We start from the raw sequence: 16,219 nt of genomic DNA, 5'->3' as shown, positions 1-16,219 counted from the left end.
TCATCTACAAATAAATTCACTTTCCTCAACAACACAATCTAGAAAAAAATCAAATGCCTAAAATAATTGTACATTTAAGACTAAGATACTCACAGATGTGTAATCTGACTGAAGTTGTTGAAGGGACCCTGGATGCGCTGCCTCAGTTCCTGAGCCCAACGAAGACCACCAGCCACAGTAGGCATGTTCTTGTGCACTGAGGAGAATCCTGAGGACACAGTACAGCAAGACTGAAATGATGCTCCTCCTCCACCAAAGTAACACCTCCCCTGGTACTTTTGAGGTTTTTAGTTTATTTGGGATGTTTTTTGTCATATATATTACACATGCTAATATTGCCCTCATTGAGTTGCTTTCACTGAGATAAGGAAACCCTAGAAGATCACCACATTCACTAATAAGTGAGAAAGAGTGCCCACAAGAGAGAAATACTTAATAGGACTGAAGGATGTGAGTTCCAAGCTCACTTATTGGCTGTCACTTACTATTTCTTTGAATGTATTCTGGTGACCTTCAAACTGACTTTAAATTAAGTTCACCCAGGATCTTCAAAAAATAATCATACCCAGACATTGCATTTGCCATTTTGAATTAGCATGAAGGCAATTCATTTGTATATTTTAATTATTTTATTTAAAGAAAATGTATCACATAGCTAGCAGTCCTAACTGATCATAATACATTTGTTTCAGGATGACAGAAAGCAAAGTTCTTTCTTTATTTATTTATAATATCTTTATTTAAGCATCTTAATTACAAATATGATTGTAATTAGGTTTCAGTTGTGTAAAGAACACCCCCCTTCACCAATGCAAGATTCCCACCACCAATGTCACAAATCTTCCTCCATCCCACCCCACCCCACCTGTACTCTAGACAGGATTTCCAGTTCCCTCATTCATTCACATGATTATTATAGTTCTCAGTATAGTTATTTTTACACTTTTGTGGTGAGCTTCATGAAGTGAGCTGGAAGTTCAAGCCCTTCTCTCATTGTCTCAGGATTGTTGCAAAAATGACTTTTATTTTCCTTAAAACCCATAGATGAGTGAGACTATTTTGCATCTCTCTCTACCTCTGACTTATTACACTCAGCATGATAGACTCCATGTACATCCATGTATAGGAAAATTTCATGACTTCATCTCTCCTGACAGCTGCATAATATTCTATTGTGTATATGTACCACTGTTTCTTTAGCCATACATCTGTTGAAGGGCATCTTGGTTGTTTCCAGAGCCTGGCTATTGTGAATAGTGCTGCAATAAATATAGGTGTGAGGAAGGGGTTTTTGTATTGTATTCTTGTGTTCCTAGGGTATATCCCTAGGAGTGGAATAGCTGGGTCACATGGGAACTCAATTTCCAGTTTTTGAAGGAAGCTCCATATCAGAGGTTGGACTAGACGGCATTCCCACCAGCAGTGGATAAGAGTTCCTTTCTCTCCACATCCCCGCCAGCACTGATTGTTCTCGTTCTTTGTGATATGTACCAATCTCTGAGGTGTGAGGTGGTATCTCATAGTTGTTTTGATTTGCATCTCCCTGATGATTAGTGATGAGGAGCATTTTTTCATGTGCCTTTTGGCCACTTGTGTTTCTTTTTTATCAAAGTGTCTGTTCATTTCTTCTCCCCATTTTTTGATGGGAGTAGATGTTTTTTTTCCTTGTAAAGTTCTGTCAGTGCCCTGTATATTTTGGAGATTAGCCCCTTGTCAAAAATTAGGTGTTTGTATGTCTGAGGAACGTTCTCTGAGAACTCAAGCCTATTCTACTGCTCTGAGGGTCTGTCTGTATTCCAATACCATGCTGTTTTGATAACTATTGCTTTGTAGTACAGTTTAAGGTTTGGGAAAGTAATGTCTCCCATACTCCTTTTCCCTGGGAGTGCTTTAGCTATTCTAGGGTGTTTATTGTTCTAGAAACTTCACAAGTGTTTGATCCACTTCTTTGAAGAATGTCATGGGTGTCTTTAGAGGGAACACATTAAATCAGTATAATGCTTTGGGGAGTATTGCCTTTTTAATGATGTTAATCCTGCCAACCCATGAGCAGGGTATGTGTTTCCATTTCCGTATGTTCTCTCTTATTTCTTGGAGCAAGGATTTATAGTTTCCTTTGTATAGGTCCTTCACGTCTTTGGTCAAGCTGACTCCAAGATATTTGAGATTGTGTGGCACTAATGTGAATGGGATTGCCTTCTTAATGTCGATCTCTTTCCTATCATTATTGGTGCATAAAAAGGCCATTGATTTGTGTGTTAATTTTGTAGCCTGCTACCTTGCTATGTGCATCTATTGTTTCTAGAAGCTTTGTGGTAGTCTTTAGGGTTTTCTAAGTAGAGTATCATGTCATCTGCAAACAGTAAGGGCTTGACTTCTTCCTTTCCTATCGAATGCCCTTGATATCTTTTTCTTGCCTGATTGCTATAGCAAGTTGAAGAGGAGTGGTGAGAGTGGACAGCCTTGTCTTGTACTGGAATTTAGACGAAAGGCTTTTAGTTTTTCTCCATTGAGGATAATATTTGCCATTGGCTTGTGGTAGATGGCTTCAACTAGATTGAGAAAGGTTCCTTTCATTCCCATCTTGCTGAGAGTTTTGATCAAGAATGGGTATTGGTGGGCCCGGAGAGATAGCACAGCGGTGTTTGCCTTGCAAGCAGCCGATCCAGGACCAAAGGTGGTTGGTTTGAATCCCGGTGTCCCATATGGTCCCCGTGCCTGCCAGGAGCTATTTCTGAGCAGACAGCCAGGAGTAATCCCTGAGCAACGCCGAGTGTGGCCCAAAAACAAACAAACAAACAAAACAAAACAAAACAAAAGAATGGGTATTGGACCTTATCAAATGCTTTCTCTGCATCTATTGATATGATCATGTGATTTTTATTTTTCTTGTTGTTGTTTTGTATTATGTTGATAGGTTTACGGTTGTGAAACCATCCTTGCATTCCTGGGATGAAACATACTTGGTCATAGTGTATGATCTTCTTGATGATGCATTGGATCCTATTTGCCAGGATTTTGTTGAAGATATTTGCATCTTCATTCATCAGGTATTTTGGTCTGTAATTTTCTTTTTTTGGCAGCATCTCTGTCTGGTTTTGGTATCAAGGTGATGTTGGCTCCATAAAAGCTGTTTGGGAGTGTTCCCATTTTTTCAATTTCATGGAAGAACCTGGCTAGGATTGGTAGTAGCTTCTCTTGAAAGGTTTGAAAGAGTTCATTAGTAAATCAATCTGGGCCTTGGATTTTATTTTTGGGCAGTTGTTTGATTACAGTTTCAATTTACTCCATAGTGATGGGGGTGTTTAGATATGCTATTTCTCTCTTACTTAACCATGGAAGGTTATAAGTGTTCAGGAATTTATCCATTTCTTCTAGGTTCTCCTGTTTAGTAGCATAAAGTTTCTCAAAGTAGTCTCTGATTACCCTTTGAATCTCTGCAATATCTGTCGTGATCTCCCCCTTTTCATTTCTAATACGGGTTATCAGGTTTCTCTCTCTTTCTTGTGAATTTTGCCAATGGTTTATCAATCTTCTTTATTTTTTCAAAGAACCAACTTCTGCTTTCATTGATTTCTCGGATTGTTTTTGGGTTTCCACTTCATTGATTTCTGCTTTCAGCTTTGTTATTTTCTTCTGTCTCCCTATTTTTGGTTCCTTTTGTTGGTCAGAAAGCAAAGTTCTTAAAGAATAGAGAGAAAATAGAAAAAAGTAAAACATATAATAAAATAATAATAATATAAAAAAGAAAGAAAAGTATATTAGCAAGTATATTCATGAAAATTACTGTATCTTTTTAAGCTAGGAGATACATGAATTCACTATAAAAGATGTATGTGGGAGGGAATTGTTGTTTGCATAGGCACAGCAAAATATGAGAAAAATGGAAGGGAAAAAATGTTGGCCTATTAACAGGGAGACCTTACCCATGAAGCATTCTGGCATAATACTGACTCCAGGCTCTAGGCATACTAGAGTTGTTCAACTTATAGTCATTGTCGATATCCTGGTAAGAGCTCTTCACCATTATGGTTGTTGCTGTCAGGTTTCTATAGTTATAGGTACTGGTTTTGGTACAGATTCTATGTAGAAGTCTGGTGACATGTAGTGACTTCTAGTTTTATCTCGCTGTTAGGTAGCAATGCAGAGAATCCTGTCCTAAGAAGCAGACTGTTGCTATTACCAAGTTGTCAGAATGTTGTAAAGACTCTCTCTGGAGTAATTATGTGCCATGGTAGTATGAGGGCCTTCCTTGGTGTTTTTTTTTTTTTTTTTTATTTCTGGTAATGGTGTAGAAAACTGTGATTGTTTCTGCAGATGGAGTCCAGGAATCAATGTCTGATCTACTAAAGTCTAAGCCCAGTCACTATGCCAAGTGTTCAATATAAGGCCCTACTGCAGTATAAAATTTGTGTGTTCCTATCACTAATAGATAAGAACTTGTTTGCATATGTAAACTTACCCCCATTTTAATGTGCCTGTACAGAGAGGAGCAATGCCACAAAGTATTACTGGTGTATGTGGGGACAGAGTAACAAGTCCAATAACCCCCTTTACTAATTTCTGACATGAGCTTTAAATAGAGAGTTATCTACTAGAATTTCCATACTAAACAGATCCTGAGGGTGGGGGAAAATTACTGCTATAAACATTGCCTTAAAAAGATATATTGATATTTTTGGACTTACTTTTTCATTGATAAAACGGAATTAATTTCATGTTTATTTTTATTATTAATAGTTTTAAAATAAAAAAACTCTATTTACAATATTTCTGATAAAGAATATGGGAAGATTGGGTGGTAATCAGCCACCATTTGTAACTAGCAACTAAAATCTTATAGTGGTGCTTTCCTTTAGTTTACCATAAACTTTAGTCTCCTTTATGTTCAGGCCACTTCAATGGTATGCAGAATTCTGAGAATACCCAAGTACTCACAAATCTACACAATTCCCTTGTTGTCTTCTAGGTGTGGGCCCACTTTAACTGTTGAGACCTTTAAAGAAAATTTCATTTGAAAAAAAAAAAAAGAATTGAAGCATGTGAAGGATTTATCTGTTCATATTGGCCAGAATGGACATAGCCCATTGATAAAAAAAAAATATAAGTAGCTTGTTGTGACTTCAAAAAATTTTACTCTTCCCAGCTGGCAGCCAACAAGGAGATAGAGAACTCAGTTCTGAAATCACAAGTAACTGTAGCCTAATATAATGAGACTTGACTGGGGTTTTCCTAAGAGTCTTCAGATGATAATTTGCCTTATTTAATAACTTGATATCATCCTTGTAGTGATACTTTTATGTTAACTTAGGTAAGCAAAACAGGAAAAACATTGCTTTAAGACCCCCAATTCTGTAAAAATTAATCATGGACTCACCAAACATTTACAAAGCCTTTTAAAACATATATTTTTTTAAACTCTGCATCCCATGATAAGAAATTAAGAAGATGATCTTATATTAAAAATAATGGGTGCCAGGGATCAAGGGGATTTGGGTACATTGGTGGTGTTTAAGACAGAACTAAATATCCAAACCACACAGTCAACATCACGGAAATTCTAACAACAAAACTTTAACAACAAAACTGAAAAAAAAGTCTGTATAATGGCAGGCAGCATTGTGGGGGGTGGTGCAGAGAGATATGGGATGGACTACGGGATCATTGGTGGGGAGAGGTTGACAACATTTATGTCTAGAATTCATCATTAACTTTTTAAATAACTGCTTTAAAATTTTAAGTGAGGTCAATAATTTTCTGAGAATAAAATTAAGTAAAAACAAGTTTAGTGATTTTACTATGGAATCTACTTATAGACAAAGTAGTATTGGGGCCAGAGAGATAGTAAAAGGCTTAAGTGCTTGTCTTTTATGAAATCAATCCCAGCATCATATGGCTTGCTGCGCAACAATGGGATTGTTTTCCAGGCACTGAACTATGAGTAGTCACCAATAATGATGGTCCTGTTATTGGATTACCTAAAAACCTTGAGAAAATTCCTGTGACTTAATTAATAAATTTAATGTAACTTAACATAGTGCATAGCCCTTCACAACCTGCCTTTAAACTACACAGATGAAATAGTCTCAATCAACGAACATTTTATAGCTACTATCCTGTCTAGCTACTCACCTGTCACATACTCTTTTGTCTTTGCTTTGGAAGTTTTGTCTCTCATCTTTGGTATTAATCCTCCAATATTAAAGGGGATGATTCATTTTTATATACTTTCCACAAATCCCCAAAGAATAATTCTCTTGGATATTTTGGAGAGTGAACCACACCCAGCATTATTCAGTGATAACTTATGGATATGTGCTTAACAGTAAATCCTACAAGTGCTCAGGATACTAGGGATTTAACCAGGGTAAACTGTATGCAAAATATATCCTTAAACTCTGTTCTATCTCTCAAGCTCTAACTGACCTTATTTTTGGTTTTTATAATTCAATTTGAACTTGTATTTTGCTATGTGTTGCTGTTAATTATTTATACCATAAATTCCTTTAATTGTTTTAAATAGCCTTTCCCTTACCTTGGACTGAAAATATATATAATATTCACACAAGTGCCCTACATATAGCAAATACTCAAAAACTTCTTATTAAAACTAAATTAAATAAACTTTCCATCAGATAAGGCAGAGAGCATCTAGAATTACAGTAAATATATATGGCACAACTGGACAGAGTGTCAATCTTTGTTGAGCTACTATTTCTCCTCCAAGAAGCATAAATTATGGTATTGGAAGGGACAAAATTTTTCCTTAATTATATAACTATTATGATATTAAAGTATGTTGAATATTCATCAGTGTGGCAACATTATCCAAGAATCAATTCAAATATTATATTATGGTCTCAAATTATTTGATGACTCAATTCAGTCAAACAATTTCTTTCCCAGATACAGTGAAACACAAAATTCAACAATACCCAAGATAGTCTAGAATATTAAACAGGAAAACTATATTTTTAAAAAATGTTATATATGTGGTAAATATTTAAGAAACACTGCAGAAATTATTTGTGGCTACAGCTACAGCTCTTGAGTCAAACCTACCAATTTCAGCCTCCTCCTGGACATGCTTACTGTAGATTGTCCTCACAGCATCAAGTTCTTTATTGAATGCTTGGATGAGCATCAAATATCTATTGGGTGCATCTTGTGCTATCAGGGGTCTTTTAAGGAGATTTCCTGCTATGTCTAGCAGCTGCAGTGTAGGTAGAAAGAAAGAAAACTTACAGATTTTTGTCTTTCACCTCATTCCTTATTTACATACACCTCTTGCATACATCTCTTTCATTGCTTCTACTTTATATGTCTATTCATATTAGAGTGACTTCATAAAGGCTGACAATTTGGTTTGCATAGTATTGTTAAATACCATGAATTCATCCATTCCTGGTTGAAGCCACTATAAAAGTTGCCCAACTCATTATTCAGTTATGTCTGGATATTTCTGTGACTGGAAATTTTACTATCAATAAATTCATTCTATTTAAAATAATTTTGACAAATATGATTTTCATAATACAGAGGCAAATATGCATCATGTAATCTCCATTGATTAGTTTTGGCCCAATCCTTAATTTTTAACAACAAATCCCTTTATAGTTTATTAAAGTTTTATCAAATTCTATTCTATGTCTTCCTGTCTGAAAACTTGATTCTTAGTTATTTATCTATTCAACATCCAAAACCTTCTCCTTAATCTTCCTTATACTGTCTGATCTGGGAAATATGGGGATAACTACAAAATAAATGTCTGTGTGTTTCTGTTGTCTTGTACTGAATCCAGGATCATAAACATGACCTATGCTTACTATTGAACTTTAACTACAGAACCACAAGTTTTATTGTACTTAAATGTTTCAGTGACCTAGTATTACCTAACCTGAATCAGTTTAATTGGATTGGCCTTCCAGAGTCATGGTTTCATATTGATGACCACATCTGATATAATTACTTTTAATAGTTAAAGATTAAAGGTAGAATTACAGAAAAAAGTTCTGAAACATTTATTTTTATTTTTATTTTTATTTTTATTTTTATTTTTATTGTCATGCTTTCAGAAAAGCTTTAGCAATCAACCAGATGAGCCCAGTTATGTATAATTTCTTTCCATAGGGCATTATAATATCTCTGTTAGACAAATATTAACACTAAAATCAGAAAGAAAAATGAGTTTGATTGTTATTCTTACTCTCACCTGACTAATGGATAAAAGAATGATAAGGTTGGCTTCTATCCAACTTACACAAACCTTAAAGGCATGCTCCAAATCAGGGATATCATCAAATGCTTGAATAAATATAGTCCCCATTTTTCGGTCAAGGTCTTCAACTCTCTGATTAAATTTAAATATATCATTTTTAAATTCCTAGAGAAATAACACATAGGCATAAGAAAAACATGACTTTTTGGAAGTCAATCTCTGTGCACCCTTTATACTAAATTTATATTTTATTATTTACTACTTCAATCAACTAAACTAAAAAGTTATTTTATATTTTATAACTTCACGTTGGTATAATTTCAGGATTTTTTTGTTATACAGATTTTCACTATCATTGTAGCACATTTTCCTGTACATTTTGAGTCAAATTATTTAGTGTGTCAAATACTTTCTGTAGTCTCTTCTTATTTACCCACAATACTAGATCAAGTTATCCCCAAAAGATCCTCAATAACAGTACTACAGAAAGGGGGATATTTCATTATTAGCACTAACTTTCCTTTCACAATAAAGTTAAATCTTATTTATTTTTCAGTGTAACCAAGCTGATCCAACCATTAGAAAAAAAATAAGCAAATTTTATATATAATATTTCTTGTAATTATCCTATAATTATAACATTTTTAACCAAATTACATATTATTTGAAGGCCTCAGCATATTTCAAATGGACCACAGGTAAAATTAGTTATTGTGTGTAACAGCATGAGACTAGGGCAGAGGGTCTTAGAAGAAAATAAGGTCAGAAAGGGACTATATGGTCAGAGAAATGATAAAAACTCTGAGTTTAAAAATGTTTCTAATGTTGTCAATTTTAATATGATAGTCAATTAAATTTTAATTTTAGATATATAATTAATATGTTATAATATGTGTCATAATTATTGTAACTAATTTAGCACCTAAAGTTTATTCTAAAATGCTGAAACTCAAATATCTATGTATAAAATTTTTATTTGTTATTATTGTTTTATAGTGCAATATTTTTAAATGAAAAAAATTGCTTCCAAAACCTAAGCATATGTTTAGTAGTTTGTTTTTGTGAGCACAAAATTTTATTCATTTTATCATATTATAGAAAATACATAGTATATATTTTGGTTTTTAACTCACCTCTTATCCTCCTACTGACTAATTTGTCTTTTAGAAAGTGATCTTTCAAAGTTTGTCCAACAAAGACCATAAGAGTTAGAAGATATTTTTATTAGGTAACTGTAATAATTTCTTTATTTTTTCCTGCACATATTCCTAAAATTTCTTCTCCACTCATTCACCTATTCTCCTTTCAAAGAATTCTACTCTTTCTGTAGTAGTATTTTGTTTTTATTTTTTTCTCTCCTCTAGGCTTAGATTAATGAGTCTCAATTTAACTGGGTTATATAAGGGATATGGACTTTTGTTCTCAGTACTACAAATTCTAGCTCTTGTTTTTCTCATCCTGAGAACAACACCTTGGAAACTAGGGTCTGGTCCAATAAATTAAACACTGCTTATCTTGAAAGCTTTGGCTTCTGAAAGTAACCATGTATTCATTATCCTCATTCCAATCCAAGCACTCTACTACCCTGAGTACTATCAACTTGGTCAGTAATTCAGATTTTAGTCTGATCTTTCTTTGGACACATAGAGTACTTAGAAATATGCATCTTCTGATAAAACTTATGAAACCACAAAGCAAAAGTAAATATACAAGGTAACTAAATTATTCCAAAAGCTGGTGGCAGCTGAGAGACAATATTTGCAAATTAGCTCTTCCAAGTCATACCATGTTTTGAGGGTCCAAGCAGTTATACGATGATTCTGAGAATACTTTATACATCTCTTGAAATTCATTGTACATTTGTTGAACCTGATGGCTCAAGATATTGCCATTGATTCCACTAAACTCAAGCTTTCCCAGTGTGTGGAAATCCAAAGACGTATTTAGAAGATTCTATAAGCACAATTAACAAAAGGGTATAAAACCACAACAATAATAGCAGTAACAGTAGGTGACATTAGTATAAGAGTAGCTAGAAAACGATGTGAGTTTAGTCAATGTAGTCAAATAGCCTAAGTGAATGAAGGCATATAGTTTATTCTAAACACAGTAAACACAAAATATATATTGCTCATGTTTCAGTAGATAAGAATTTTTACTTGCTGTGATCTATATTCTCAGGTTCAGAACAAAACAGAATTTGTAAGCATCATCTCTCAAACCACAGAAGCTATTCCAACACTCATATAATTGAAGACTCTAGCAAAAGCAAAAACTCACCTGTTTTTCTCATACTTATTCAGAGTCACTAAGTTTCAAAACTAAAACATATTTTACACTAAAAATTCCAGAGGATAGAGTTATCTTGTTATTTTGGCAAATATTCAGTGTGTTTGATCCCTTCTAAGATGTGGCCATTCCTTGGACCAGTTTGAAGAATAAGAACAAAGAATACTATGGCATAACACTATAAACTCAGCACATACTATATAACTCCAGGAAACTCATCCAGCCCAGAGATGTCTGCTATAGGTTGACCCACCAATGCAGTAGTAGAAAACTCCCTATTTGTCATTGGGACACCAAGTTCAGCAGCAGTGACAGAGTATGACTTCCCCTGTGTTCATATGAGTATATTTGTAAAGACTTGAGACGCCATTTAACATTTGTTGTTGTTGTTTTCAGGTATATTTATCATGACAGTTAAGAAGTAGCTAAAGATAAGAGAAAAAAACTCAAACATGTTTTTGTTTTTTGTTTTGGGGCCACAACCAGTGGTGCCACACAAGGGTTATTCCTAGGTATGTATTTAGATATTATACCTGGTAGGCTTGAGGGATCATATGTGATGCAGAAAATTGAACCTGTGTTGGCCATATACAAGGCAATTGCCCTACCCGCTGTATTATTATTCTGGCCCCACAAGCATGTTTTGAATGGATTAATATATTATCTTCAACTATTAACTTAGCCATTGTACCTTGCAAAACAGGGATATAAATAGTCAAGAAAATATGACCTTGAAAGTAATTATTAAAACAAAGTTTCTGAAAGAAGGGAATTATAAAGCAAGACTGTATTATGTCTTTGAATATTTAAAGACAAATGGATGCTTTAATGGAGGAGAAATTTTGCAGATGTGCAGAACTTGGTAGAACCTTTCTCTATGTCCAAATAACTAGGGACTTCTTGGAATACAAAAGAGTCCCTGGTCTGTTGTAGGACTCAGTAATAGACCTTCTCACATCTTGATCCTCTAACATTGAAATAAACTTCATTTCCCTGGTCCCATCTCATTCCCTCCAAACAATCTCTGAGAGAAGCAATAGTTGAACTGAATAGGTCTGAGATGACATTCTGCTGAATCATCCTTGTAACATAATTGCTGGAGTACCTGCCTGGATATTCAGCTGAGCAACATCAACATCTGCAAAGTTCATAGGACTGATTGTTCACTACATTAGACTGGAAAGTTGAATAAAATACAAGAAGTTCAATGAGTGAATAAAATAAAACAAGAAGATAAACTTGCACCAAACAGCTCAGAAAATTTTGAGAAAATAAGTTTAGTAACATCTTTATTTTATCTATATATATCTACATATTCACAAACAATATAAATGAAATTGTCTGCTAAGGTAGCTGGCCAGGATGGGGAGAGGGTTTATGAGTGGGGGATTAATGAGAGGGTTAATAATTGGTGGATGGAAAGTCACACTGGTAGTGGTATTGATGTTGAATATTGAATCTGAGATGACTGCATTATGAACAACTTTGAAAAACATGATGTTTAAATAAATTTTTTAACGGTGACATAAAAATAAAAGGTATCTTTAAAAAAAAGTTTGAATGGACCTATTCTGAGGACAGAAATAATAAATAAGTGAGGGAAATAAAAGGCAGATTTGACCTCAATTTTAAATTTTGATTTATGAATTATCTTTAGTTGACTCTTTGATCTGTAAGAAATGGAAATTTTATATAGCTCAAGTTTATGATATATAATAAAAATACATCTAACACTGAACAATATAGAAGAAGCTATATTTTTGGGTGAATTTTAGTAGAAGTACACAATAAGAAGGGAAATTATTTTAACATTACAAAAATATATTGAATGTTATGATCATAACTCACTATATATACAAAATCGTAACAAGTTGAAGAAGACCTAATGAAATGAAAAGGCATTCCATGTACAAAGATTGGGGCAATCAATACAATCAAAATGACCATCTTATCCAAACTACTATATAGATTTAATGCAATCCCTATCCAAATTTATACAATATTTTTAAAGGACTTAGAACAATTGAATATATAATTTACCTGGAACAATATAAGATCTAGGATAGTCAAATCCATGTTAAAAAAAAAAACAACAAGAAACTGGGAAAAGAGTGGTGGTGCAAGTGGTAGGGCATTTGCCTTGCACATGCTAACTTAGGGTGAACTGTGGTTAGATCCTTTGGCATCCCATATGGTCCCCCAAAGCCAGGAGTGATATCTGAGTGCAGAGCCATGAGTAACCACTGAGCATCATCAGGTGTGGCCCAAAAACCAAACCAAACCAAAACAAAACAAGAAATTGGGAGGTATCTCACTACTTAAATTAAAGCCTACTACAAAGCAATAGTGATCAAAACAGCATAGTATTGGAACAAAGATAGAATTTCAGACAAATGTTTCAGGATAGAAATCTAGTAACAAGTCATTTGTTCAGTTATATAGTCCAACATATAGTCAATTAATCCTCGCTAAAGAACCAAAAATGTGAAATGAAATAAAAAGTCTCTTTCACAAATAATGTTTGAGCAATTTGATCATCACATGTAAGGAATTAATAGTCGGTTCCTATCTCAAACCTTTCACAAAAGTCAATTCAAAGTGGATAAAAGACCTTGAGATTATACCTGAATCTATAAGGTTCAATGAGGTAAACATAGGAAGAACACTCAAAGATTAAAGCCTCCAAGTTATCATCACAGGAAGCTAAGGGGGAGGGCTATAGAATCAAATCTAATAAATGGGACAACATCAAACTAAAAATTTTCTGTATAGCAAAAAAAAAAAGTGGGCTAAAATTAAAAAGATTGCTAACTGATTTGGAAAAAATATTTGCACACAATAAATCAGATAAAAGTTTGGTATCTAGAATATACAAACTACTCCCAAAGTTAATTCCACAAAACCTAAAAAAATGGTGAAAGGAAATGAATAGACACTTTCCTGAGGAAAACCAACAGAAGGCTAACAGGCATATAAAAATTGCTTAGTATTAGAAAAATCCAAATTAAGAGTACAATAAGATATCAACTTAAATCAGTGAGGATGGCACATATCTAAAATATCAGGAGCAATTTGTATTCGTAGGGATGTAGTAAAAATGGAACTCTCATCCACTGCTGGGGGCTATGCTGCCTGATCCAACCCCTATAAAAAACAGTATGAAGTGAACATAATCTCCCCCTTCCAGAAGATCCTCAGGGCACAACAGAAAAGATTTCTTGAGGACACAGCGAAGGTAGGCTGTCTCCACATGCAAAGGGCAGAGCCAAGGAGCTTGGCACTCCACTTTGCAGCCATGCACATATTCTAGCTAATGTACCCTGCATATCACATAGATAACACCACAGAAGAAGCATGACAATGGGGAAGTAATGCAGACCAACACCATATATAGAGAAGGAACAAGGCAGTTCTGCTAACCCTAAAAGTACTAACCAACTATTTAGGCTCTCAGATAAGGAGTTTAGAGAAGAAATATGTAGGATTCTCATAGAAATCAAATAAAGCATGGATTGAGCTGAACTAACCATAAATAAGAATCAAGAGGATATAAATATAGAAATAAGAAAACTCCAAACTGAAATAACAGGACTGAAAAACTCTGTATACAAAATGAAAGCCTCACTGGAAAGCCTCTCCAACAGAATAAATAGCAGCTGAGTACAGATTTAGTGAGCTGGAAGATGAGGTGCATAACAACTCCCTACAACAGAAGAGATTAGAAAAGGATCTTAAAGCTTGTCACAAGAAATGCTCAAGGCCAGAAGGCAGTGGTAGGATATAGTGCAAAACTCAATGAAATGAATGCTTGCTAAGAATACTACACTCAGCCAAACTCATGTTAGGTTTTAAAGGAAGTAAACATAACCTCAAAGATAAACAAAAGATCAAAAATTTTACAGACTCAAAACTAGCCTTAAAAGAAAAACGAAAATGTCTACGTTAAGACAAGAAAGACCAACAGAGTGGCCAGAGTGATGGCATAAGCGGTAAGGCATCTGTCTTGCCCATGCTAGCCTAGGACTGACGGTGGTTTGATACACCAGTATCCCATATGGTCCCCCAAGCCAGGAGCAATTATTGAGTGCATAGCCAGGAGTAACACCTGAGGATCACTGGGTGTGGCCCAAAAACAAACAAACAAAAAAAGACCAACAGAAAAACTAAAGATGACACTAGATTCCATGACAATTATCTCTTTCAATATCAATGGACTAAATGCACTGATTAAGAGACACAGAGTGGCAAAATGAATCCAAAAGCTGAATTCAACGTTCTGTTGCTTACAAAAAACACATCTGAATAGTCAAAACAGACATAGACTCAAAATCAAAGGTTGGAGGACAATCATCTAGGCAAACTACTCCCTTAAAAATATGGCATGGCCATATTAATATCAGATGACACAAACTTTATACTTAGAAAATTTATAAGGGACAAAGATGAACATTATGTAATAATAAAGGTGTCATACCATCAATAGCAATTTTTGCATGTCTGAGGGCACTGACAGAAGGCTCACTAAATCCTTAGCATGGATGGCTCTTTCATATACCTCCAAAGAAATATTTATCCAGAAGGCTCGCTTGGATGTTTACTCCTCTGCATGAATCACTGGAAATATTTCTGAGATTCTTGTTATGGTATTGACATATTTCTTTCATATTTATTTGTGTATTGACAAGCCAAAATATGGCCTCGATCAATTCTTTTTGCCTGGAAAATTTCCAGCACCAATCAAAACCTAGACAATCTTCTGTCTGTCAGCTATATTTACATCAAAAGGATATAAAGCTAAGCTGTGGAAACTCTTTGCCAGGTACAAAATTTGCATTTCTTTGACTTGGCTCTTTTACTTAAAAGCAACTTTCCCTACAGAAACTGGTAGAATCTGTTAGGCAAGTTTAACTCCTCACTACCCCACAAAGGAAACTTTTAAGAAGTTTAAGAAAAACTTTTAAGAAGTTTCCACCTTTGAAGAATTCTCTCTTCTAACTCAGGGCTTCTACTCAAATAGTTCTTTTCACCAGAGCTTACCTAATCAGTTAAATTGTTATGTATATTCCAACAGGGCTACTGCTAATGTTATTGTGTACTAGAAGTCCTGGTTTTTGTCAATCCAGACATTCTTCTCATGCCTGTGACTGGCATTTTACCCTTAAAAATTCTTAGCTTGAATGGGGCCGGAGAGATAGCATGAGCGTAGAGATAGGAGGAACCCCTAATTGAGTGATGCCGGGTGTGACCCAAAAACCAAAAAAAAAAAAAATTCTTAGCTTGGAGATTAAATTTGGAACACGCTTGTCAGGATGCTGTTTCCCCACACACTTATTGTGTGGTATCATTTCTTCATATTTCACCACCCATGCATATATACTCTTCAAGAGGACATGAAGCCCTTTTGTTTGGAAAGGAATCTGGGAACACTGAAGGGAATATGATACTGATGGTGAGATTGTTGCTGGACATCATATGTCTAAAACTCAACTGAGAATAACATTGTTATTTACAGTGCTTTAAAAACTGAAATTGAAAATAAAAATTATTATCACCCTAATAATGATTAATATACAGCATTTCTTTTTCAGATGAATACTACAAATACCATGTACTTTAGGTAGTGGATTGGAGTGATTTGATATTATTCTTAGAAAGAACTGCATTCTAATATGGTGAGCCAAAAATAAGAATCAAGAATATAACAAATTTTTA

The 16,219-nt window shown here is 34.5% G+C and overlaps 1 protein-coding gene across 1 annotated transcript in view; it reads right to left on the bottom strand.

The window, feature by feature from the left end:
• The window catches only part of DNAH9 (dynein axonemal heavy chain 9), a 704,007-nt gene that overhangs the window by 663,383 nt on the left and 24,405 nt on the right, over window positions 1-16,219 (bottom strand). Inside the window, exons 7-10 of the mRNA XM_049776731.1 lie at window positions 10,004-10,171; window positions 8,267-8,383; window positions 7,063-7,213; window positions 94-208 (exon numbers count right to left, since the gene is read on the bottom strand). Of these exons, the coding sequence (XP_049632688.1) occupies window positions 94-208; window positions 7,063-7,213; window positions 8,267-8,383; window positions 10,004-10,171 (551 nt within the window). The remainder of the gene's footprint in view (window positions 1-93; window positions 209-7,062; window positions 7,214-8,266; window positions 8,384-10,003; window positions 10,172-16,219) is intronic.

The sequence above is a fragment of the Suncus etruscus genome, chromosome 7 (assembly GCF_024139225.1).
Source record: "Suncus etruscus isolate mSunEtr1 chromosome 7, mSunEtr1.pri.cur, whole genome shotgun sequence".
Classification (NCBI taxonomy): Eukaryota; Metazoa; Chordata; class Mammalia; order Eulipotyphla; family Soricidae; genus Suncus; species Suncus etruscus.
The sequence above is the reverse complement of the archived record's forward strand: the minus strand, read 5'-3'. Positions and strand labels throughout refer to the sequence as shown.